This window comes from Echeneis naucrates, chromosome 16 (assembly GCF_900963305.1).
Source record: "Echeneis naucrates chromosome 16, fEcheNa1.1, whole genome shotgun sequence".
Classification (NCBI taxonomy): domain Eukaryota; kingdom Metazoa; phylum Chordata; class Actinopteri; order Carangiformes; family Echeneidae; genus Echeneis; species Echeneis naucrates.
The window spans coordinates 17399817-17423870 of record NC_042526.1 but is presented as its reverse complement, the minus strand read 5'-3'; the positions used below and the strand labels follow the sequence as shown (position 1 = coordinate 17423870).

Genomic DNA, 24054 nt, shown 5'->3' with positions numbered 1-24054 from the left:
GGAGAAAGGGTTCTGAGGACCTTGTCCTTTATTGATGCCACGTTCGAGGCAATCACACATTTCATTACCCTCTGTAGTGTTTTAGATCCTTACCTTCTTCTTGCTGTCTCCCGATCTCACAATACTTTCTTTTGTGGATGTTCCCTCGCGTAAAAACCAGTTTTAGTCCAGGATATTACTATCATCACCCAGTGCCTCAAAAGCAAAGATCAAACACAAATACATTTGTTTTGTTCACATATTGGGGTTTTTCCCCCAAGACATTATGCTTACATTTGAGGGAGATGGTTGATATCAAAGCTCACTCAAAAAAATCCATATAAAAAAAAAGCACGTGTGTAGGAACTAGTGGCATCTATTGGTGAGGTAGCAGATTGCAAAAACGCTCCCTCTGTTTACAAGTGTGCAGCACACAGTCAGGCATTGCTCAGATTTTAACATCGCTGCTACTTTGAATGATATGACTTTTATTCTACTCTATAGTCTGCTCTGTTCTTAAAAGGTTCTCTTATTGGTGTCTTTTATTATTATGTAAGCAAAAAAAAAAAAAAAAAATGAAGAACAGGACGAACATTGTTTCATGCACTTTCATGCACATTGTTATAGGCTGATTTAGTAACGATATTAATGTAAGATATGTGATTTACTTCAAGGCTTTTTATTTGACAGTATTTTTACTGCACAGTAGTTTACCAGCAGCCCCCATATCCCTAAACCAAGCCCGAGTGACCCGAAACTGAAACTCCATTTCTTTATGCCCGTACGATGCTGCAGTTCAGATTTAGTTTGAGAACACACCCATAACAACCAGTTGGGAAATGTTTACTTTTCATCAGTGGCCTATGTTTAGTGTAGTTCAGTTAAGACCACATATGCGCATGTGTGTGAGTGTCTGTGTGTAGCAAGTGTATGCGAGTCTTGTGTCTACGTGTGCATGTTTGCTCCAGAGTGTGACATACACAAGTCACACTACAATGAATGAACTTGCTCAAAAGCTGCAGCTCTCTCTTTCTGTATGTGATGGACGTTCACTACATGTTTTCCGAGGTCAGTATAGATCTGTCCTCAAAGAGCAGGGTCAGTATGTGCGCGCACGTGTGTGTGTGTAGACTGTGTGAGGGCTACAGCCCAGTGCAACACACACACACACACTCATACGTGCACGCACACATAGATAAGCTCAGAGAGTCAGATCTCTTATGCTTTGGGAAGAGTGAAAACACATCATAGACGAATTTCTTAATCAGAAAGGGAGTGTGAGAGTGATAAAATTTGTTAAAAAAAAATTCTTAATTTCTACAGTAGTGATAACACCAGAGTTTATAGGTTTTTATCAAGATGTAAAAAACTCAAAACAAAAAGAAACAACTATTCTGACTTTCATGTAATTATAAACTAATGAGAATATAATAAATAAAAAATTTGATTTCTGTGAACAGCTGCCTGTAAAGGCTTTTAAAAGCTTTAGTTATATTGGGGCCAGGATTAAAACGTGAGTATGAGTGACACAGAGTTTGAAAAGTGAATTTAGTACAAGCCTCAATTGCACACATAAGGATGTTCACAGCCGCACGCAGACTCTCATTCACCTGATCTCAAAACTAACATATAACCACAAATAACAACTTCATCTGATAAAGAGAGACAGATTTACTTCAATCTGCATATAATCTATAAATCGGTGAATGTATCCCAAGAATGTTTCTCCTTGCTTTTATTTGTCCAGACGTTTCTTTGTTTGAGGTTTTTGCTTTCAGCACAATTTAATGGAGCTTATTCAAAAGTATGAAAGCTTTTATATGTTGTCTCTTCATAACTGGCTCAAACACAGAGGATACAGTTATTTATTGATAAGGTGTAGCAGTGCTAATAGACGGATTTTTAAAAGATCTGCTCGATTTTCCCCCGATTCATTTGTCTGTAAAATGTCTCCCAGCTGTAATTGCATTTTTAACAGACATATGAGAGCGGCTTCAAAAAGGAATTTAACCACAGTATTCATTCAAGTGTTACCATTGTTGTGAGGACCAAAAAAGGAAATGTGATCTATCTCCATTTTAGTGGGATGGAGGCAAATGAACTGAAACTATTTACATGGGTAGGAAACCTGTTTTGTTATATTTTGGATCAAGTGAAACTTTAAGATGTGACTGACAACCAGTAGCATATATACAGAGCACAATAGTCTGGGATCCATCTGCTTTTTTAAGCCCTCTCCATTCTTTGTTCAGTCTGATTAGAATCCGAGGGACGCAAACCATGAGCAGGCGCTCGCATCCACGACAACAAACCTTGCACGCTATTCATGCCTCAGGCGACACGATGCTTGTCACCGCAACTCCTTCCTCCTACAATCCCTCCCAATCTGATCCTAGTCAGCTCTGTGACAGCAAGCATCCTCTTGTTTTTTTTTTTTTTTTTGCGTCCTTGTGGTTTTTTTCCAGAACGACTGTCAGGGTTCCTTGCTACGGGGCTAAGGCCTCTGGCTGTTTAGAGACTTCAGTAACCATTCAGTCCCTTCTTACTGTTTCCTTAGTGGGAGAGGAGCTCCTATCTCCTGAAGAAGCTCACAAAGATGTAAGGAGGTTAATGTTCTGTTGGATATGGTGCTCTGGCATGGAGGAGTTCGGGGACAATGGTTTGTGGAGAAAAGATGGAGATGTATTGGGTGACTGACAGATCCAAGATTCAAAGAGAGAGGAAAGAGCGATAAAGACTGGGAAGGACGGGGTGAGGGGAGGTGAAGTGGAAAGGAAGATACAGAGATGTTGGGAACAACTGACAGATGCAGCGATGGAATGGGAAATGGAAGGTGAGAGTGACGAGTGGTTACAGGGTTGGGGTTGGCGAGTTTTTTCTGCATTTGGATGCGGAATGAGGTTGGTGGAGTCGCTGCTGCAGAGGGAGGAGAAACAGAGCTGGCTGGATGAACATGGAAAAGCTTTCACTAAGTCTGGGCTCTCCACCCCCAGAACCCTGTGAGCTTTTAGAGGCCCCCCCGGGGACTCCACCACTTCTGCTGCTGCAGCGGCAGACTGACGGCCTGTCATAAGACACCAAACAGGAGCTCTTCAAGGCAGTGTGAATACAGTACACACACACACACACACACTGACAAACACATTGGCGTAAGGGAAAATGTGGATTTTCAGCCTGACTCCAAGTTTCAAGTAGTTGTTTTGCAGGGTGTCGCGGCATACCTGCATATTATATTTTGTGTACATTTGCCTCTGACCATCTGTAATTGGACAAGCATGTGGCTGTGTGTTAATGTGATGTGCACTCTTGTGCATCTGTGACTGTTTGTTTTATGATCTTTTTGTGGCTGCGTGTGCGCTTGCTTACTTGTCATTACCATTCAGGGGGAATGGATGGGGAGGGACAGGGGACATGCAGCGCTGACAGACAGACACCAGCTAGAAGAGAACTCTGACACATCATGAATTATGCAGGATACAGCTGCGGCAGGGCGCATACACTTCAGTCATGGGTATAAATGTACGTAGGGCCAGCCGTGTAAGTGTGCCCTGAACATGCAGCACAGTCAGTGTCGTAGCCCCAGGCGCACACTATTCTGTAAATGGCCCAGGTGAAAGATGAGCAACTGTTGGAATATTACGTTTATTATCCAGTTTCTCACTCACGGAAACTGAGAGGAAAAATGTGCATACATAGCCTTGAGGATGTTTCACAACTGAAACTAAAGTCCTGTTGAAGCATCTGATGTTTTGACGTGCAGCGCTTAAATACCGGACAGAGGAGGTCTGATGCAGAAATTGAGCTCACTTTAAAGAACAGGGAGGTCACTATCATGTGATTGATCACCGTACTGTAGCTGATTTCTGATGTGGTAAAACTGACACATGGTACATCGTGTCCTGTTGAGGTCCATGAAACATAACTCAGCTACAGCACTTTTTGGCTCTGACTCCATTTAGCTTTACTCTTCGTTCATTTTATGTTGCAGAGTATTTGATTTCTCATCACATCTGTGAAATGCAGAGAAACACAACCTGACCCTCAGACCAAAGTGAATCCTGGATTCCAATTCAAATTGATCTGAATTGCGTTTAAGGCTGTTTCCTATAGACATCGGATACATTTTTACAAGTGCCTGTAAAAGCATGACTTAAGGACAAACACACTTTACCTTTGACTACCTTTCAGAGATGCCTATTCCAATACCTGACTTAGTGTATCAGCCAATACCATTGACCAATCTGATCTCATTACATTAAGAAACATTATAGCAGCCATATACATGTAATCCTGTTTGGATCTGATATGATTGCTATTATTGACATATGACTTGGCTCTGACTACACTCTTTCATTTAAACACTGCACATGCTCTATCTCATAGATTTGTTTGTTTTTGTTTTTTTTTTCATTATTTAATGTGAATGTGAATGCCAGTCACAAAAAATAAATAATGCCTGACTAAATAAAACTGTCCTAACTGCCACCATTTCACTTAGATCCTTGCATGCTTTTCACGACTTTCCACAGAAATCTGCTGACATTTTGCTAACAGCTAACGTTGCACTGCCTACCAGAAATCAATTTTTCTAAGTTGCTCTAAATCAGATGTTGCCAGTGGCTGCACAACGCAACTTCCTCTATCAGCAAATAAAAAGAGATTTCTAAGATGTGAAAGTGTAAAGTTTTATCGTTATTTACACGTTATCAAATTGATAACAAGACTCACACACTTTCCAGTGGTAATAATGGCCTTGGTATTTGTATCTAAACGTTCCCGTCTTCACTTCGACAATAACAGACACTAAAGATTCATTTAACACAAACCAAAAGGAGAAACAAGGAGAAAAGGAGCAATAAAAGATACATGAGACAACAATCATTCAGTAAATAATATAAAAATTGCAAGTTTAATGTTGGCAGTCAGCTCCAAGCATTTTATATGAGAAATGTTATTTACTACAAATGTTATGGTTAATTAAAAAATGAGGGGATGAAAGGAATCGTTTTAAAAAAGAAAAACAAACTAGGTTATTTCTGTAAAATGGGATTAATACCATACTGAAAAAATTGTTTAGGCATATGTGAGCTAAAAAGCCCTTTATTTCAAGATTGTGCTGAAACATAAGGAGAGAATCATAGCAGTTATAATATGTGAAGTTAAAGCCCCAATCCAGCAGCTTTCAATATGCCTCTATCCATCAACGTCCAGTCCTAATTGTTAAGGTTAAATTTGATTTCTCTGGACAACTTTGCATAGCTGATGAGTAAGAGAAGGGCAGTGGAAATTAACAGATGAGGTCACGCACGCCTCACACCCATTTAATGCAAATCAATGTTTTTATGCATATTGACCTGAAGAGGAGGTTCAAGGGATTCATCTTACCCACAGTATTTACCATTTAAACTGTCGTAGCCTATAGGACTGCATACTATTTTATTGTTCTTACTTAAAATGCTTCTCCTACTGTTGTGTGTAATATCAGAGTAGTCCTGATAAAATGCTGCCTCATTTAGTAAAATAAACAAATACGTACATTTGAATTAACAACGCTGACAAAAGCTTACTGATGATTCCTTTTGTAAATATCCAAGAAGATTCATAACAAGGGTATTATGCTTCTCTTAACTCTGAGAAGCTTTGAGGAAACGCAGCCTGGGACAGTAAAGATTTTTTTACCAGCGTAAAATAATTGGACATAGCCTCTGTGAACAGACTCTTCAACGTTGGGTCTCAGATGAATGTTTATTGACTGAATGGCCAAACTGATCTTTTGAGATGAATGGGGATGTAGCCTTTGTATTTTAGCCTTTATTTCCAGCTCATTATCTTCTCCTTTCAAGCCTCTATAAGCTTATTAGGATGCCTGGGCACTAGTTACAATCTTCTGTCACTATGCTGTCAGTTCTGTAACTAATGGCCATCACTGCTGTCCTTGGCTGGCTTCTTGCTAGCTTCTCAAAGGCTGCCGTGGGCTGCTGGAGGGTGAGGTGCATTTGATCATATGTTGTGGATGGACACCTCACCCTTTCATCTTTTATTTCATCTGCAGGGTTAAGTCCTGTCCAGCCCTTTTAATCAGCAGGCCAAGAACCAAACTGAGGATAGTTTAGTATCAACGATGTTCTTTAAGGACAAGGAGAATGAGATAAAAGATTTTTATGTTTGGTTTTAATGATGCAATTCAGATTTGTGACTCCTACACACTCCTGGAGGGTTATGTTCAAGAGCGCCATCAGGGAGTCCTTGTGCATTACACCTACACAGCAAATTGATGTTTTATCAGTAGGCAAAAGTCTCGTTTTTTCAAGTGATAATCATTTACCGGCACACTTCGTCTTCTGAATTGATACTCTCATAAAGAGATGTGATCTAAAGAGGAGAATTTTATGTTTATGTGAGTGAAGTTATGCCTTCAACTCTTCTTAGTTTTTTTACTGGAAGGAAGAAAAGTACATACAGCTTATGGAAAAGCGAGTTCAGAAATAAAGAAATTATGGGTTTTTTAAATATTTGGTAGACGCAGATGAAAAGAAATAAAAGGATGGAAAGTAGGAAACTAAAAGGTGATGATTTATAAACCAGTGTAAAAATGAACAGGGAAAAACTGAAAATGAAGAAGAGGAGGAGGATTGGAGGACACAAGTGGATGGCCTGGGAGTTCACAAGGAAACTTTGAAGGCAACGAGAGGAGGAGTTTTAAGCCCTGAGGTCACGCTGGCATATTGACTAGGACAGAAAGCAGAAGAATATTTGTTGCCGTCAGACCTTATTTACATTGATGTCAGGCTCCAGGAAAATTGGCAGTTTTAGACAGAATGACACACTAGTCAGAAAAAAACTCACAAGACAGAAAAACAGACAAAACCACCGATAGACCAATAAACAGATAGACAGAGTCACACAGGCCAGAAGATGGATGGCAATTAGAGAAATGTTAACAGATCCAAAAGGTGCCGTAAAGACAGGCTTGTCCAGGTTAAACTGGGGCCACTAGTATTTCTTACTTTGCACTTCTGTCATTTTAGACTGTGACTTTTATAATAGTTGGCAAGGAAAGAAAAAAAAAAAAAAAACATCCCAACCTCCGCACAGTTGAAATCTCCCCAGGGCGCCTCCCACCGACACTCAGGCACAGGTAGTGAATATTTAAAACCATATTAATTTTTTCACCTCTTGACAGCTCCCATGATGCATCAGTACAGCGCTCCCACTCTCCCTGCTTTGCTCCATGAGTTACCCACAAGGCCTGGAGGGCTGTGACTGTTTAAGCTCAAGCGGCTTGTTTAAGCACAATGATTATGTATTCATTATTTATTTAGAGACGGCCTTACAAAGCACTCACTCCATCACCCATAATTAGTGTGTCTTAATTAGGCCCTGCTAATGGCTGGAGCTCAACTTGCTGCTTCAACTCAAATGACACATCTCCCAGGGATGGCTCTCTGCTGGTCAGCTATATCGCTTTAGACACCAGCAGAAATTAAACTGCGTATTTCTCCTCTGCTGCAGCACAAGTCACAGCACATGTCCTCTGCCGTATGTGGGGGAAACTTCAGGTGAGAAATGGTGGTTTCACGATGGGACCATCTACTCTAACTGTATTACACACAACATCAAAAAAAAAAAAAAAAGTGACATGAACTGTCGGGCTAATGTCTCGGATACATAACTTGAATCACAACCTCGGCTTGGTGAATGAGCAGCCATTACCAACAATCAAAAATAGCTTATTAGCTTCTCAGTGGTAGCACATTAAAGACAATATAAAATTAACAGCAATCTTCAATTGAAGTCCAACGTTGGGCAGTACCAGCATCCGTGTTTCTGGTGATTGCAATTTCAGATATTACTCTGTTTTTAACACTGTTTTGGTTTCTTGCACCCCATCAGAAATACATCTCAGCTTTGCTGCATCTGCTCTGGCTGGAAAAGAGGTTGATAAGAGGGATAGTTAATCAAATCAGTAAAATTGTCTGCTGGAAAAGCAAGAAGCTGCTGATGGACGATGACTTATTTTGTGGAGCTGTGAAAAAACTGTGATTTCCTGTAGGTTTGTCCAACTGAGCAACTTCTCTCACATCATCTGTCATAATCGCTAAAAAAATCTATATATAGTGACCAGCACAGCTTCAAATGCAAAGGCATTTGAAGAAAAATGTATGTTGGTGTCAGGACTGGAGCCAAAGATAAGTGCCTTAAAGTGCATCCTTGTAATAATAAATGAGTTTATAATGAAATCTATGGGAAAATGACCCTACCTCTTGGTTGATTTATCAGCTCAGCTCTTCCTAATGACTTTATGACATTATCGTCATTTGGCTCAGCTCTTCTTCAGTATATTTTTTTAAATTACGGTTCCATTTAGAGGAACATTGAGCATAACAAAGGATAAGCAAAAAGCCGCGACAACGGTGTGATTGACGGATTGTACCACACAAGGTGACCTGATGGGAGAAAGCGCAGAGCAGGTTAGGGTTAGGGACAGAGCAGGTCACACCCCTCTCCTCCCCAGCTCCACCTTCTTCAAAATATGGTTTCGAAAAGACCAACATGCCAGCAGCTAGTTTATAAACTCAAGGCTTCAAAATGGCAGCTCACAGACCAATGGGTGGCATCACGGTGAGCTGACACCTGCTGCACAACACAACTCTTGCAACATTTAAGCTACAGGGTAGCAGATACCAGCACGAGACTGATTGTATTGCATTCTGGTCCCTCGTGGCCATCTGTCCTCTCACTCTGAAGCCAGAGCCACATTCTCAGGCTTTTTCACTTACTACAAAATCATTCACTGAAATTCACTTCTATAGGTGTTTTGATCATAAGGTAGCGAAGACAGACCTCTGTTTCACTTGTGCCCTGAGGGGAAGATGGATTTTATATAGGGAAATGATGCAAAGTGATTGCATTTTGTATGCATTCGCAGCAACCGATTGTTCACAAGGCTTGTTTCCAATTTTCCATGATTACTCATCCACTCTCTCACTCAAGTGCTCACAGTTATGGATTTGCGTTTCAGTGTCTGATTCACCGTCAGGAACCCAGGATGTAACTCGATTTGCCTCGGGTTCCATGATGATTGATTGATTTTCGGAGTTAGCTCTTTTTCTTAATGAAGACTGAGGACCTCTGACAATCGCTCAATTACATTTCACTGTCCATAAAAGATCAGGCATCCTACAATTCATTTCTTGCCTTATCGTGTGTAGTGTGCATAGCAATAGAAGCTCAGTATACACATCAACCCAAAGTTTGTGTAGTTATTTCTGAGACGTCATTGTAAATGTGATCTGACATGGCACATTCAGTTCGTTTTAAGATTCACTTATACAGTTCAGCATCTGACTTGTGAGCGGGAGGAGGAATGGTTCAGTTGGGATCCAGAGATGTTTCTGAATAATTTCTCCCACAGCCTACTGGGATTACCAGGTCGATCTCTGTGGAAATGGAAACTGGTCTGAAGGAGATAAATGTGTGAATGTACATGTGGCAGCAACGGTTAATTCTGCACTGCCCGATGCAACGCTGCAGAACTGTATCCCAGCCCCTGGGGCTATCTGTCAGTCAAAGGAGAGAATAGGAATGGGAAAGGATGTGAAGGAAGGAGGGAAGGGAAGAGAGGAGGAACGGGTCAGAGGCTGCAGCAATGTGAAGAGGAAGGAGAAAGCAAGAACAATGAATAGGAGGGCTGAAATCAGAGGAGACTAAACTCTAAATTCAGCCTTTTTTTTTTTTTTAGCTAGAAGGAGAGCAAGGAGCAGGGCAACTCTCTTTTTGCCTCAGCTTTGAGGTACAGATAGACAGGTGAAGTGAATGAGGAATACACGTAAAGGTGAAGACAGAGGATCAAGGAAAGAGGGGAGGGAGAGTTCATGGCAGAGTGCTGTAATAAGCCAGAGAGGTTGCGGAGGAAAGACTGTCTGCTTGCTCTTTACTTTGTCGCCTTAGTAGAAGTCTTGTTTCCAGGCTGCCCCTCAGGGTGTGAGCACATTGTCCATCTCTCTGTCTCTCTCTCCTCGTTTCTTTTCTCTTTCCTCCTTTGCCCATTTCTTGCCCCATGTCAGCTCCCTCTTTTTACACCTCTTTTCAAATGCTGTTCTTACCCCGAGCTGTCCTCCTCGAGCCTATCCCCATCTTCTTCTCCTTGCGTAGGCACTTCTCTCTGTTTCATTCACAGAGGTAACTCCAAGATAACTGTTATCCTGTGGCCTTGACCTCTCCAAGAGATGAGCACACAAAGACGTGTTTATTTTGTGGGCAGAGGAAGGAAAAAACACGAAGAACCAAGAGAAAATACTGCACTATCCACATCTCTGATTCAACAACAACAACAACAAAAAAAAAAGCATGATTCAGTTGAGACAGAGCTTTCAAGCAGAGCCATTGTCTGATAATTTAATCACAATGATCTTCCATTATCATTTAAGCACAGTGATAAAAGAAGAGGTGGGACTTGTGAACGTGTCGTAGCTTTTCTGTACTTCACACATTCAATCTCGTCCAGTCCGAGTTGTGACATCAGTGACTTTCACCGTCCCGAAACACAGCAGCACTTTAATAGTTAATTTGACAGTGGGCTGAGAAGCGTCGTGCCATAATCGCAGCTGACAGTTTTGGCTCAGATAAAAGAAGAGGATGACAGATCTTTTGTTGAGGGTGTAACCCACCGTTATTATAGGGAGACAGTTGAGCTTTTAAAAAGCCTGAATGGAACTGGCTGAAAATAACCCATTTGCATATTTTTAGACTCACTTCTCCATCAGTGTCTGTTATTAATAGTATCTAACCACTCAGTTGTACTTTGAACAATTTCATACAGCTTTATTGGGAGAAATTGATGATTCAAACTAATTCAGTCAATTTTTTTCTCCCATGTATTAGAAAGGCACCTCATGCAGCTTTCCCCCCTAAAAGCCTCCTTTTTATCACCCTGAAATTCACAGGCAACAAAGAGCATTGGATATTTCTCTTCAGCAGTGGGGAGAATGTATATTAATTTTCAAAGATGTGCTGGCTACAGCGTTTGCTGTCGACTCAGCTTTGCTGTCCTGAGGGGGTAAAATGAGGTGCTCTGCTTTTACCAAACTAATGCAATTAGTGAAACGAGATCTTTAAAGTCTGCTACAGCAAAAGAAAATGCGCTTGGCTCAAACGGATCATTGTGGAAAACAGACAAAAAGTATATTCTGTAGATTTGTTGTTTTTTTGTTTGTTTTTAACAAACCTGCAGCTGACTCAGATAAATGCCGATCATTTTTAAATAGATAAGGCCTTAATCTGCGGGACATTTGATCAACGGTTAATCTGCTGCAGAAATTCTATTAAAAGGCTGAGGGCTCATTAGCCAATAGATCTTAATCCCATTACTGCCTGGGTGGTGGTAGGAGGGAAGGCATGAGCCCGTCTGTCTGTTGCTCTGTGGGGGATACTGTTGCAGGCAGTCATAGAGAAGGTCAGACACGGCACACTGCCATTTTCATAATGAGAGCGGAGCATCACGCATCATGCGCAATCATAAAAAAAGCCATCAATAGCTATGCAGACGCATTTAATCATGGTGCATGTCTGGACCTAACATATTTAGCCCTACTGTGTAATAACAGGCTTTATTTCCTCTCTGGTGTGGGCTTGGCCCTTAGTTTAATTAAATATAATCTGAAACATCACAGTGATCTGTTTCTCTGTGTGTATTAGGCTCATTGTTGAAATTTATATTGAATTACTTTTGGTTGGACTTTGCAGGAAAGTTGCAAGGTTGAACGTTGGCCTGTTGTGAACTGAAAGCTAACGCACAAAAAAAGTTAAATAGGGAAGAATGGCGGGTTTAACAAAAGAAAAAAAATATGTCTTTTATTAAACACAAGAGCTTAAGAAGGGGGCAGAAGCAGGAATATTTCGAATTTGATCTCTGTGAAAACAAACATCAGCTATGCTAGCAGTCTATTGATAAACCACCCACACTCTGTGAAGACGTGTCAGAACCTTTCGCTGAGCTTCTTCGTGACACCTCATAGAAATTCTTTATGGCCAGGCAAAGTTCAAAGAAGCGTCAGCTCGCCTCTGTCATTTCAATGTCCCGGGCATCTCAGAATAAGTTATCTTTTAATATTAGATTCCTCCATTCCTGCTGTGTTTTATTGATGCAGATGTCCTTCTCTGGCTGTGGAACAGTGCTCGATCAATAAATCCCATGGACATGATTTACTAAAATGCTGGACACGTTGTTTTATCAATTATGAATCAGTCAGTGTTGAACATGCCCACAAGGCGAAGAATGGAGTTCAATAGCCCATTCACCGTAAGGAGCATATTTGGAAATCAACATGGTGCTTACTACTGCGCATGACTTTTCTTTTTCTTTCTCTTCTCTTTTTTTCCCTTCAGATATCGATGAGTGCGCTGATGGCTTTGTTGAGTGTGATAGTAAATCCAGTTGTGTCAACTTGCCCGGCTGGTACCACTGTGAGTGCCGCGATGGCTACCATGACAACGGCTTGTTTTCTGCCAATGGGGAATCGTGTGTAGGTGAGTGGATCACCTTTGCTCTCTACACATAAAACATGAGGAAGAATAGTCTGAATTTTCCTCCAGTTTTACAAATTGCAGCTTTGAGGAGAAGCTTTTTTTTTTTGACATTTAACAAAATCCTGAAAAGAAAAAAACAAAACACAGATATAAAATGATAAAGCACATTTCGAAAATGGAGGTTATGCAGAATGTGAAGTGAACGCATCCATCCCTCCATTATCCATACTGCTTAGGGTCAAGGGTTAGGGCTGACACTGGGTGAGGGAGGACTACAAACACACAGGCAGGTAATTTTTGCTATTGTCAAGATACCACATTCACACCTTTGGGTAGTTTATAGTCACCATTTCTCCTAATGTGCAGTTCTTTGGACTGACGGAGGAAGTCCCTGTTGCGTCCCTCCTAAAAATGATCCCTGTGTAATCAACACAGACGCAGGAGGAACAGGCAACACGTCTGGGGTTCAAACCCGGAACCATCTTCCTCTGAGGCGACGTGTTCTCGCCTCAAAAATATTTTACCCATGAAACAACTTATTACATTTCGAAACTGAAACTCTGGTTCATACCTTTGAAGGTATTTTTTTATTATTATTATTATTTCATTTAAATTTTTAATTGCATCTTATAGCTCAATCATTCATGAAAAACGCCCAGCTAATTTTCTATTGAATGACTTTTAACTGCACATGTTCTCTGCCCTTTGATTTCTGGCTTCAGAGTTGCGAAATGAAAGTTACAAAAACAAACAGAGAAAAAATTGGCTTTTAATTAATCACAGGTTTGTTGGAATACGTGAGTCAGGCACCACGAAAAACAATCGAAACCTCAGTTTTCTGGGGTGTTTTGTTTCTCATGTGTAAGGGATTGTATGATGGGATAGGTATGTCATTACCGGTGTGTTTTTCTGCAAAAACATCAGTTTTATTTTTTGCAGCCTGCTCATTTTCCGGAACAGTCTCACTGATGCAGTCTGTCAGGAGAAGTGTCAGCTGTCAAAATGGAAACCCTCAATCTACTGTAACACCAAAGACTTACCTCAACAATAGTGCTAGCGCTGCTCCACTTGTTGACCCCATCGAGGCTGTCAGTTTGAGTTGGAAGAAGCAGGAAGGAAAAAAACCACATTAAAGGCACTTAAAAAAAAAACAAAAAAAAAAAAACAGCCTGTCTGCGACTAACGAAGAAAGGTTTGAGTTTGTTATAACATATACGTGTGTTTCTGGGTTATAAAACATTTATCCAGAAAACGGTCTGTTGCTGCATTTAACAGTTTCATTAGAGGCTCTGAAACTGTCGTGTTAGGCAGCTGACAGATGCAAAGAGCAGGTCAGTGGTTTTGTCAAGACGGAAAGCTGCATGTCTGTTCACTGACGGGCGTATTGTGGCAGGACAGGTTCTTTTACCTTGTCTTCATGTTACCAAAGACAACATAACCAGGCTTGTAATAAAATAGAAAAAAGGTCATGCAGGAAACTGTGTTATCAGAGCATATGTGTGATGTCATCTTTCTTGTGCTCTGCGTAGACATTAATGAATGCAAGACGGGGAGGAACACCTGTGCCAACGACACGGTGTGCTTCAACCTGGAGGGAGGCTATGACTGCCGGTGCCCCCACGGGCACAACTGCACCGGCGACTGTATCCATGACAACAAGGTCAAGCACAGCGGGCAGATCTGGGTGCTGGACAGTGATAGGTGCTCGGTGTGCTCCTGTCAGGTAAGGAACAGAGAGGAGGATGGACATGGAGAATATTGAGACAAAGAGCGAGAGAGGAAAATGCTAATATTGACAAAGGGTAACAAAGCGCAAGTACATGGGCTCATTCCAAGAGACAGTGACAGACAAATGGAACAAAGAAACCGTACACCTTTTCTTCCCCATGAGTGATCTCCCACGGGGCCAATCAGCAACAAATGTCACCTTGTCCTGTGAACACAATGCCACACTTCAACCAACCACTGACGTTTTGGAGAAAACTGAAGCATAGTGCTGCAGTAGGTGATTCTGTAAAGTAACAACCACCAATTGTTGGTCAAATTTGGCCATTTTGACATTAAGAAATGTGGAGTCCAAAATCCAAACTTCCTTCAGTGATTGTTGTTTCATTCACTACTTCTCTGTGAAAATTGCGTCGTGCACTCACACACATGACACATGACTAAGTTGAATGGTGTTTTTAAAACTGCGCAAATCACTGGTCCGAGGTCTGAAATGAGCGACAGGCAGTGAAAATCCTAAAGAAAATCCACCTATTATCTCCACCATTCATCCATGCAGGTTTATGGGCGCCAATCCCAGCTGACTCTGGGCAAGGGTGGGAGTGCACCCAGGAAATGGGTGCTATCAATTCTATCAATTTAAATTTTCTTTATTATTATCAAGTTTACAGCTGCAACCTACACCCAGCAGATAGACAAAGCATGCCCTATATAAAGAACATACTGGAGCATTGGTATAAGGAATGAATAAGTGGCTATTCAACATCTCTAAATGAAAACTAACATTGTTGCATATTAACCGTGTCTGCAAATAGTAAAGTGTTGTCAGGTTCTTCATATAAACTTGTGTAGGTCATAATATGTTCAGTTAAACACTATTATGTTATGTCGTGTTACAATTTATTAGACTCATCTGCATTTCTAATTACTGGCTTTCTCATTGCTTTTTTCAAACTATATACCCAGCTCCTGCTGCTGCATATATATCCAATAATGTCAGTCATGTATCTAATTTGGGCCCTAAAAATCAACACTGACCCTGTGACCCTGATGGATAAGCAGTATAGATAATGAGATGAGAAATGAGAGAATCTACTGTAACGCAGAATGTCACCGGCGAATATACAAAAGAAAACAGAAGGGGGGTGTAGCTACCACATATGTGGTCCATTTCTACTCAAAATAAAACCTGTGGCAGTTTTCACCCCTGATCATTCCTAAGTAAATGAGACCTGCAGGATAATTATGATTTTCAATTCAAGCTGAATGTGATAGTGCTGTTGACAATGACAGTGATGCCACGGTGATGAGCAATTTAATTAAAGTGCAGGAGCTATACATGGTGATTCTTAAAGGTCTAACAGTGACTCTGGCTTTTCGTCTTGTTGCTCTGATTGATTTCTGACAGCAAAGTGACAAGGTACCTGGGAGCTCATTCCATCATACAAAAAACATTTTTCCTGCAAGATCATCAGGTCATACTTTGCATTTCAGCTTTTCATTCAACCTAATGCCAATCGTCTGGCAGTAGTGGAAGGTGATTACAGTGGATTAGTGTCGGTGTTGAATGATCAAGCAGCAAATTATTCATTTGATTACAAAGGACTACGGCAGAAATGGCTCCCAAATTAAATGAATCATATTAATTGATTTGAGTGATGGAAGAGCTGCCTGTCAATATTAGTCATATTTGAGCGGATGAAGGAGCAGAGGGGTAAACATGTTATTGTTTTGGAGATAGGCGGACACAGCTGGATATTAGATGGAGAGCCGAAACTTGGAGACAGAGGGGAGTGGGAGGGGGTAAACCAAGGTCAAACGCCTCCGAAGAGACAAAGACTGCATGATGTCCAGACTGAGGTCGCGCAATATGCAAATTCTTAATTGTTTGATTCTCCTTAGAGCAGCAGACCGGTGGGGTTGATCGCATCAGTGCCTTTGCCAGTGGGGTCGCTAATTTCTAAAACGTTTCCAAAATTAAAATACTTTTAATTAGTTGGCATGAAAGAAAAAAAGATCTATTTGCAGGATCTTTAGGTATTGTTGCTGTACATGAGAAAAATGGTCTAGAATCCCAAATGACAAGGCAATAAATTAACTCTGCACATTGAGCAACCTGCAGATTTAAATCGATTCACATTCTGTAAATATTTTTTGCTGTTGAACACTTATTTTGATGTGTGCTGCTCGATAACCTTGAAATTATTCAAAACCTCATTCAGATTAAAAGTCTCTTTTTCAAATGCGCCTTTGCTAAAATCGGCAGTAAAAAATGTTGACAACAGTGAGAGAAGAGATGACACTCGGAAAGCCAGAGGTGAACAGTGATGAGAGCAACATCAAAATGAATATTACCATTAAAAAAACATAAAACCTCGAGGACACCTTGGCTTCTGGTTTAAGGTACCAAACACATTGTAACTAACATATACCAATTGGTCTCCAGCGGAAGAATTTGTAACTTGCCATCTCACATCCCTCTACTTGAAATAATTGGATCCCAAACAACCTAAAGTAAAAACTAAAGAAGATCTTTAAACTACTGAGACATTTTTGTTGCTTCATTAACTGCAACCTGCATGGCAAAGAAATAGCAAACTCCCCAACTTTCCAATCCCTCTCACTGCCAGTATAATTAAAAAAGTGAATTGTTATGAATAAAACATATACTTGCTCAGCGTTTCTGCCTGCTATATGCATATATATATATATATATATATAGGATCCAGAGTCTTTGGGCTTGAAACTGATTATCTTAATTACTAACTAATTCTTTATTCATATTGAAAATATCTGATGATGGCTCCAAAATCCAAAGAGATTTCGGTCAAAAATCCATTAATGTTTATTTGAGTGTCATGCCTTCTGACATAATTGAAAAGTATGCTTATCCCACAAAACGTTACAAGACTTTAATGATATACAAAGATACAAATATATATAAATGATCATATAAGTAACTATTCACAAGTGAAAAATGTTGGGTATAGTTTCTTTTAATGAATGACTTCAATCAACTATCAATGCACGGTCTTATTGTTATTATGTGTCTCAGCATTGTGCCTGAAATGAACTTTTCTGCAGTTATTTCCTTGATGGCTCACAGAGTTACTCATAGAAGTAGAAAACTGCAGTGAGCAGGAGAGATATATGTGACAAAAACTGAATTCAGACACAGAGCAGCTCTCATTTGGGGAAAGCACTTTAAATCATTGAGACAACAAGGCAGCAAAATTTCACTTCTTCAAACACCACGCTGATAAACAGGAACCCCCAAGGAACCGCCGTTGTTCAAGATTCACAAAATGCATCTCAGTTTTGCTGTTGTGTCTATAGCGAGAGCCAAGAGAGATCAGCCATGAAGCACATCCTCCAGACAGTTGGTAGGGCTGAGCTGTAGAGCCTTTAGTACAATATTTACGATCAACATACATGTTTAATGGCCCCATTAAACAAATGGCCTTGTCTAAGCATGCTGGTACATAACTGTCTGCTCATGCCCCGTGTTCAATGTTTAACTGTGCTCATGTGCGTTGTGTGCTCTGCGCTACAGGCTGGCCAAGTCATGTGCCGCAGGATGGTGTGCGACTGCGACAACCCCAACGCCGACCTGTTCTGCTGCCCAGAGTGCGACCCCCGCTTGAGCAGCCAGTGTCTCCACCAGAACGGCCTGCTCACCTACGGCAGTGGGGACACTTGGGTAGAGAACTGCCAGCAGTGCCAGTGCCTGGTGAGTAAGGACACATGCATACATTAAGCAGCCCCCTCGGTCCCATCTCCCACCTCCCCCTGTCTCCCACATCCTCAGGTTTGTGAAATTTACATGACAGGAATTTATTTAGCACTTTAATCCGGAGCCATTTAGTGTGAGAGCGAAAACACAAGTGTTCACTTCTTTTCCACACAGTGGAAATTAGCAAACTTTTCTGTGGAAATACTCATCAGTGAGAGATGTGCTGTGTCAAGAAAGTCAAGGAGTGAAGTTTCGTGGCCAGAGACATGGAGTGATTAAGAGGTGAAGGGGGGGGGGGCTGCAGAGAGGAGAAAATGAAGATTGATTTTTCTTCAAGAAGCAGAAAAGTAGAATGAGTGATTAATGATATTTTTAAAAATTCAAAAGGACTCTGTACACTATGATGGAATTAAGTGTTTCTTTCTTCTTTTTTTTTTTTCTTTTCCTTTTTGAAGGATACTTCCAAGGTTAGGAGAACAGGAGAAAATGATGGTTGCCTGTCTGACGAGTGGGAGGGTGTGACAGCGTGTGTGCCATCTGTGTGTGCTTTGAAAAGCTTGTCCAAATTGTGTGCTTTTTCTTGATTGATGAGTTATTTGCTGTTTCCACGGCTTGGAGTGTCTTCTTCATGTAATCCTATTTCTCATGCTAAAACAAAATAACATTGCGTTTCCCACATGAATATTTCACAGTGAGACATATGTACCATTTCTTTCGTGTTGACATCTTTTTTTCCAAGGTTTGCACTGTGCTGCTCTGCAAGCCTTTCACAAGTGTTTCGCAATCAGCTCAACGAAAACAGTGCATCCCATCTTTCCTTACTATATGCACATCAAATGCAAATATCATGCTTTACATTCTACCGTCTTTTCTCGCTCGCAACTCAGCTGCAACACACACCCACGCCAGTGTCACCCCTTCTGTTCAAGTGACTCACAAATCATCCTGACTGTGGATCTCAGACAAGCACTTTACAACTCCTGTTTCTTTTTCTTTTTTTTTTTTCTTTTCTTTTTTTACCCCTTTTGCTTTTTGTTGCATTTAAAGATCACTCATACTTGTAGCCAATATAAGTTAACTCTGGTTTGGCAGATTTACGGTCTGAGCAGGAACAGCAATGCCATTTCCTTCCTGCCCTCCTGCCACTGTAATGCCATCCCTATGCTTGGACCTGAGGTCTGGTCTTTTGGATTGCTTTCAGCGAGCCATTATAGGAGAGCTTGAAAATCACTGCTCGGTCGTGAGACAGTGGGGACGAACGGTCAAGTGAAAATGGGTTTGCTCTGTTTCACTCTCCCTGAGACTCCACATTACTATAGGCACTTCCATATGTTGACAAACAGTAGACACAAACACAAGCAATAGGCAATAGGCAAATGCATACATACACGGTGTACAAACATGGGTATGGACATAGCATACATATGTACACATGCATGTCCTCACGTTTTAAAAATGTTGGCACACCTGTCACTGTGGCAACATCCTTTCATACATCTATGCATTCGCACAAACAGACATGAAATAGTTTTGATTAAAGATGCATAGAGACGAGAAGACACGCCAAGCAAAGCGCCACCAGCGTGTAAAGAACGAGCACTTGAAATGGTAAGGGAGGGGGCTGCTGCGCAATACCACACAGGGACTCCAGTGGCGTGACAGGGACGTGAAATGAACCTTGAATGTGTCTGCACTTAACAGAGCCTTGGCTGTCCAGGCTCAGTGGGTGCCTTAAAATACACAGTGACAGCAGGCAGATGGGCAAAACATTCTCTCAAGACCAAGATGTGAATCTTTTTCTGCCGGCCGTGCAGTCATTTGAAATCAAGACTATGGCCCTTGTGGACCTGCGCGCACACAGGCAGCATGTGATTTTCTATGTTTTTCAATCAAAGATCAAAAAGAAGCAGAAGAAAAAAATCCCCACAATAAGTTCCTTAGGTTGCACTCTAGGTTGAGGCACATAAAAAAGGAGCGTGATTGGCCCTGACTAATTCCTGGGTAAAGATAAATGTCACCACTTTTTAGTATCCTGGAGGCATTTAGTTACAACCAATCCTTACATCTGTCTGTGTAAAGGCAAAGAGATTAAAAGGCAAAGCGATACCATGAACACCCAGTGAGAATTCAGATTGAAATAGTAACCTTCTGAAATATCACAAAGAAATGAAAGAGCCACACTGTTAGGGTGAAAGGCAAATAAAAGCTGATTGTGTTAGTGCTGTTGCCCCACAATAAGAAGGTTGCGGGTGCAGTTCCTGGGCCTGGGGCCTTTCTGTATGGAGTTTGCATGTCGTGCCTGTGTGTACTTTGCAACATTTCTGAACTGCTGAAGCACACAATTTTCAGTATTATTAAATATCAACAAGCCCCCTGTGTGTGTGTGTGTGTGTGTGTGTGTGTGCGGAGCCATGTGTACTTCCGCGTGTGTTTAAACGTATAAAATCTGAGCTCATATTTCATTTCCCAGTAAAGCGTGAAGTGCTCAGGGATGACGATGTCAGGAGAAGCAGGTCAGGCCAGAAATTTGCAACATACAATGGGCAGGACGCATCAAGTGGGCCAAAATATATACGACTGTTTTCTCACAAGAAGACGGCAGCGGGAGAAATCCAATAAGGCTTTCTATGCTGAAAGTTTGCTGAGATTAATATTGGAGCAACAATAAGAGCGAGAGAGACTAGAACAAGTCAATTAAAAAGCTGGAGCATTTACCTCCACAGTGTGAAAAAAAAATGCTGACAGTGTCGGAAGACTGCACGAGCTCATCTATATTTTCTTGGTAACTTTTTTCTTTTTTTTTCTTTTTTTTTTTTTTATCAAGCGGGGATGCTCCCTCCAGCATGAAAATGCAAAGTGTCAGGAGAAATATGTGTATTTACATGTGTAATTTGTCGTGGCATGGAAAATGCAAGCTCATTCTTAACTTTCTGCTCTCTGTCGCTGTCTCTCCCTCTGTCCATCACCATCCCTGTCTTCCTCTTCGCCTTCAAACCTTTGCAGCAGGGGCAGGTGGACTGTTGGCCCCTGCCATGCCCGCCCGTGGACTGTGAGTTTACCATGGTGCCTGAGGGCGAGTGCTGTCCCCGCTGTGTCACTGACCCCTGCCAGGCGGACACCATCCGCAATGATATCACCAAGACGTGCATGGACGAACACAGCATCTCACGCTTCAGCGGCTCCTCCTGGATTAAACATGGCACCGAGTGCACCCTGTGCCAGTGCAAGGTAAGGCGCCAGCCCCCGTGAGCTGCCTTCAGCCAGCCAATTATAGTTCAACCTATTGAGAACCCCCCCCAAAAAAAAAACCTGTACATTGTGGTCCAGACTTTGCAATGTAGAGGCTATTTGTGCATCTTTTAACACCTCATGGCTGTATTTATTACACATGGTGATGAATATGTCTGGAGGTGGCTATGCAGCTGTTTGTTTGCTGCTACTGCTCTGCACACAAACCTTATGCTCACAGTAATGACACGTTCCATCAAATCTAAAGGAACAGAGATAGAAAGTAACCCCGGATATCTTTACCAAAGTAAAACAAAGAGCCCCACATGATAGTGATTGCCCTGAAAAAGAGATGGTGGTTCGGCGGTGCTCAGGCCATCAGCAGTGGTCCACAGAGATGTACACAAAAGTGATGTTGTGATGTGAGTATTATAGATTTACTTCAAGTTGAAGTGCGCCAACCAGTTCAAGCCTGGCTTTTTGGTTTGGCTCCACCTATCCCCCGTTGGGGATGGGGTCTATCTCAATCAGTACGAAGATGTGTGGAGAGTTTCCCTGTTTCATTCATTTCATCAGATGAGCCATTTCTCTTCAAAAGGAAGGGGTGTCCAACCACAGAGCACGAGGGGAACTGAACTGATCTTTGCCCAACTGAGCACCAATTGGACATTTTGGACCATTGTCCAAATGAGGGAATATCTTCTGGACAAATGGAGGTCTTGCCACCAGCAGACTTGTAGAATCTATATCAGGAAGGACTGAAGCTGTTCTGCCATGTCGGATTGCCGACTACATACTAAAGGCACTTCATTTTGACAAACGCTACCGATTAGCTCAGTGTAAAGACCAGAGACATCGAGCCTGACTGCATTCAAAGGCAACAATGGAACCTCTAAATCTCATGGTGTAGCTCATTATGTCTCTCATTTTATCCATACAAAGTCCTAAGTGTAACAACTATGTCAGATGTATGAGTTCTCCCATTGTTGCCAGGCAACCACACACTTACTGTTGTGTGTTTCTAAGTGCTACACTAGGCTGTGTTGGCTGGCTGCCGGCTGTAACTTCCTATTTGATGGATATAAATGATATATAAGCGTCACACCTTATTCTTAAATAAGCAGTTTCGACAGAATGCTGAATTATTCCTTAAAATGAAAAAAGAAATGAAACCTTGGACTGAGAGTAACCTGCACTGAGAAAACATCTGTCAGCCCCTCGTCTCTTGGCTTCTGGTTCAGGTACAGCAGGGAGTCACAGTCTGCTCTTTCCTCTACACTGTGTTATACAAGCAGACATGTTTGCACACACAGTACTTACAAGGATAGAGTTATATAGATAATCGAGCCAGACAACTGAGGTGAACAGGTAGAATTGGTTCTGGTAAATCAGGAGAGAAATACAGCCCCTGCACATTGCAGAGTTGTGGAGCTGTGGCACAGTCATGGAGAGAGGAACGATGCAGATGAATATCCCCTTCATTACCAGCTGTGAGTGTAAATTGTTTGCTCCAGCTTTAGGACTAATCCACCAACCAAGGCTGAGTGGCTTTGCAGAGTTTTTAGGATAACACATTCTGGAGCCTGCCCCCCTGCCTGCCTGGCAGTGATGTCCACATCTTAGACTGTTGCCATTCTCAAGAAGCAAACTGATAAATTCAAAAATGTCAAAAATGTACACTGAACTTAAATGCACAAATACAGACTTAGTGTTTTGGAACACTGCTTTTTCCACTGTGGTCTGTTTTCATAGCATTCTCATTAGGTCTGTGTGGTGATTTAGTTTACACAGAGATTTTCCTGCAAATCTTTAGGGTTCCAGACAGTTTATCACACACCTAAATTTAAAGCAGAATAGCTTTAAATTCACATTTGTATTCTCAGTAGAAAAAGCTCAGTAGGTGTCAATTCCCAGAGTAATCCTAAATTCCAAACTCTGTATTCTGCAGCAACACCTTCACCTGAAAATATGATCTGCCCCAGCTTCACAAAGGTTTCACCTGGGGTTAAACTGTGGCAATAATGCACTCACATCTGGTCTTTGCTTTCTCTTTCCTCTCTTTTCCAGAATGGACACATCTGTTGCTCAGTGGACCCCATGTGCCTTTAGTCCTGGCAGATCTGAAGGCACCTGTACAATATTCTCCATGTAAAAAAAAAAAAAAAAAAAAAAAAAAAAAAAAAAAAGCAACACCAACCTAACCTATGTCTATTCACCTTCCTCCTCACAGGTGTGGGTCAAATAGTGTTTGCATTATGGCGATGTGACTTTTGTCTGCTCAACCAGATGGGTGGGGCTTACTGATATTTTACATTGTCAGATTAAGACAATTGTATAAATTCAACCTTCAGGTACTTCCTACTGATTCCTCGCCCTTATGCTGTATTCTACCTGGTGAACTCCACCCATTTGGTACCTCATCAAAAGTGTTTTTTGCAAATACTCTGTGACCTCCGTCTGCCTCCTCGACTCCTGTTTATACCAAATGCAAGCCTACGTCATACCAAACAGAAGATGGACTACAGTTTCCTCAAACCCACTCTCTTTGTTCTCTCACCACTAATTGTGAACCTTTAAGGATCACCATTCCCCACTCTGAGTCATCGCTACATGAATCTGTAAGATATTGCTATTACTGGCATGACTGTGCTTGATGTCCAAACATTTTTGCTGATTTCTAAATTCTCAATGATGATGATGATGAAGATAACTTAGATAGAGTTCAGGCAGTTAGCATAAGGTTTCGTTGCCACATTTATGAGTCGTCTATATTATGTGGTGCTTTGTAGCATTTGTTCCATTTCTCTCTTTTGTAATTTTTCTTTCCAAGCTTGTTATTGTGTAATAGTGAAATAAAGTAT

The 24054-nt window shown here is 41.4% G+C and overlaps 1 protein-coding gene across 1 annotated transcript in view; it reads left to right on the top strand.

The window, feature by feature from the left end:
* Nucleotides 1-23302, top strand: part of nell2a (neural EGFL like 2a) — an 82176-nt gene extending 58874 nt beyond the window's left edge. The window contains 5 exon segments of the mRNA XM_029523235.1: nucleotides 12367-12507; nucleotides 14037-14230; nucleotides 17786-17962; nucleotides 20969-21193; nucleotides 23261-23302. Of these exon segments, the coding sequence (XP_029379095.1) occupies nucleotides 12367-12507; nucleotides 14037-14230; nucleotides 17786-17962; nucleotides 20969-21193; nucleotides 23261-23302 (779 nt within the window).
* The last annotated feature ends 752 nt before the right edge of the window (nucleotides 23303-24054 follow it).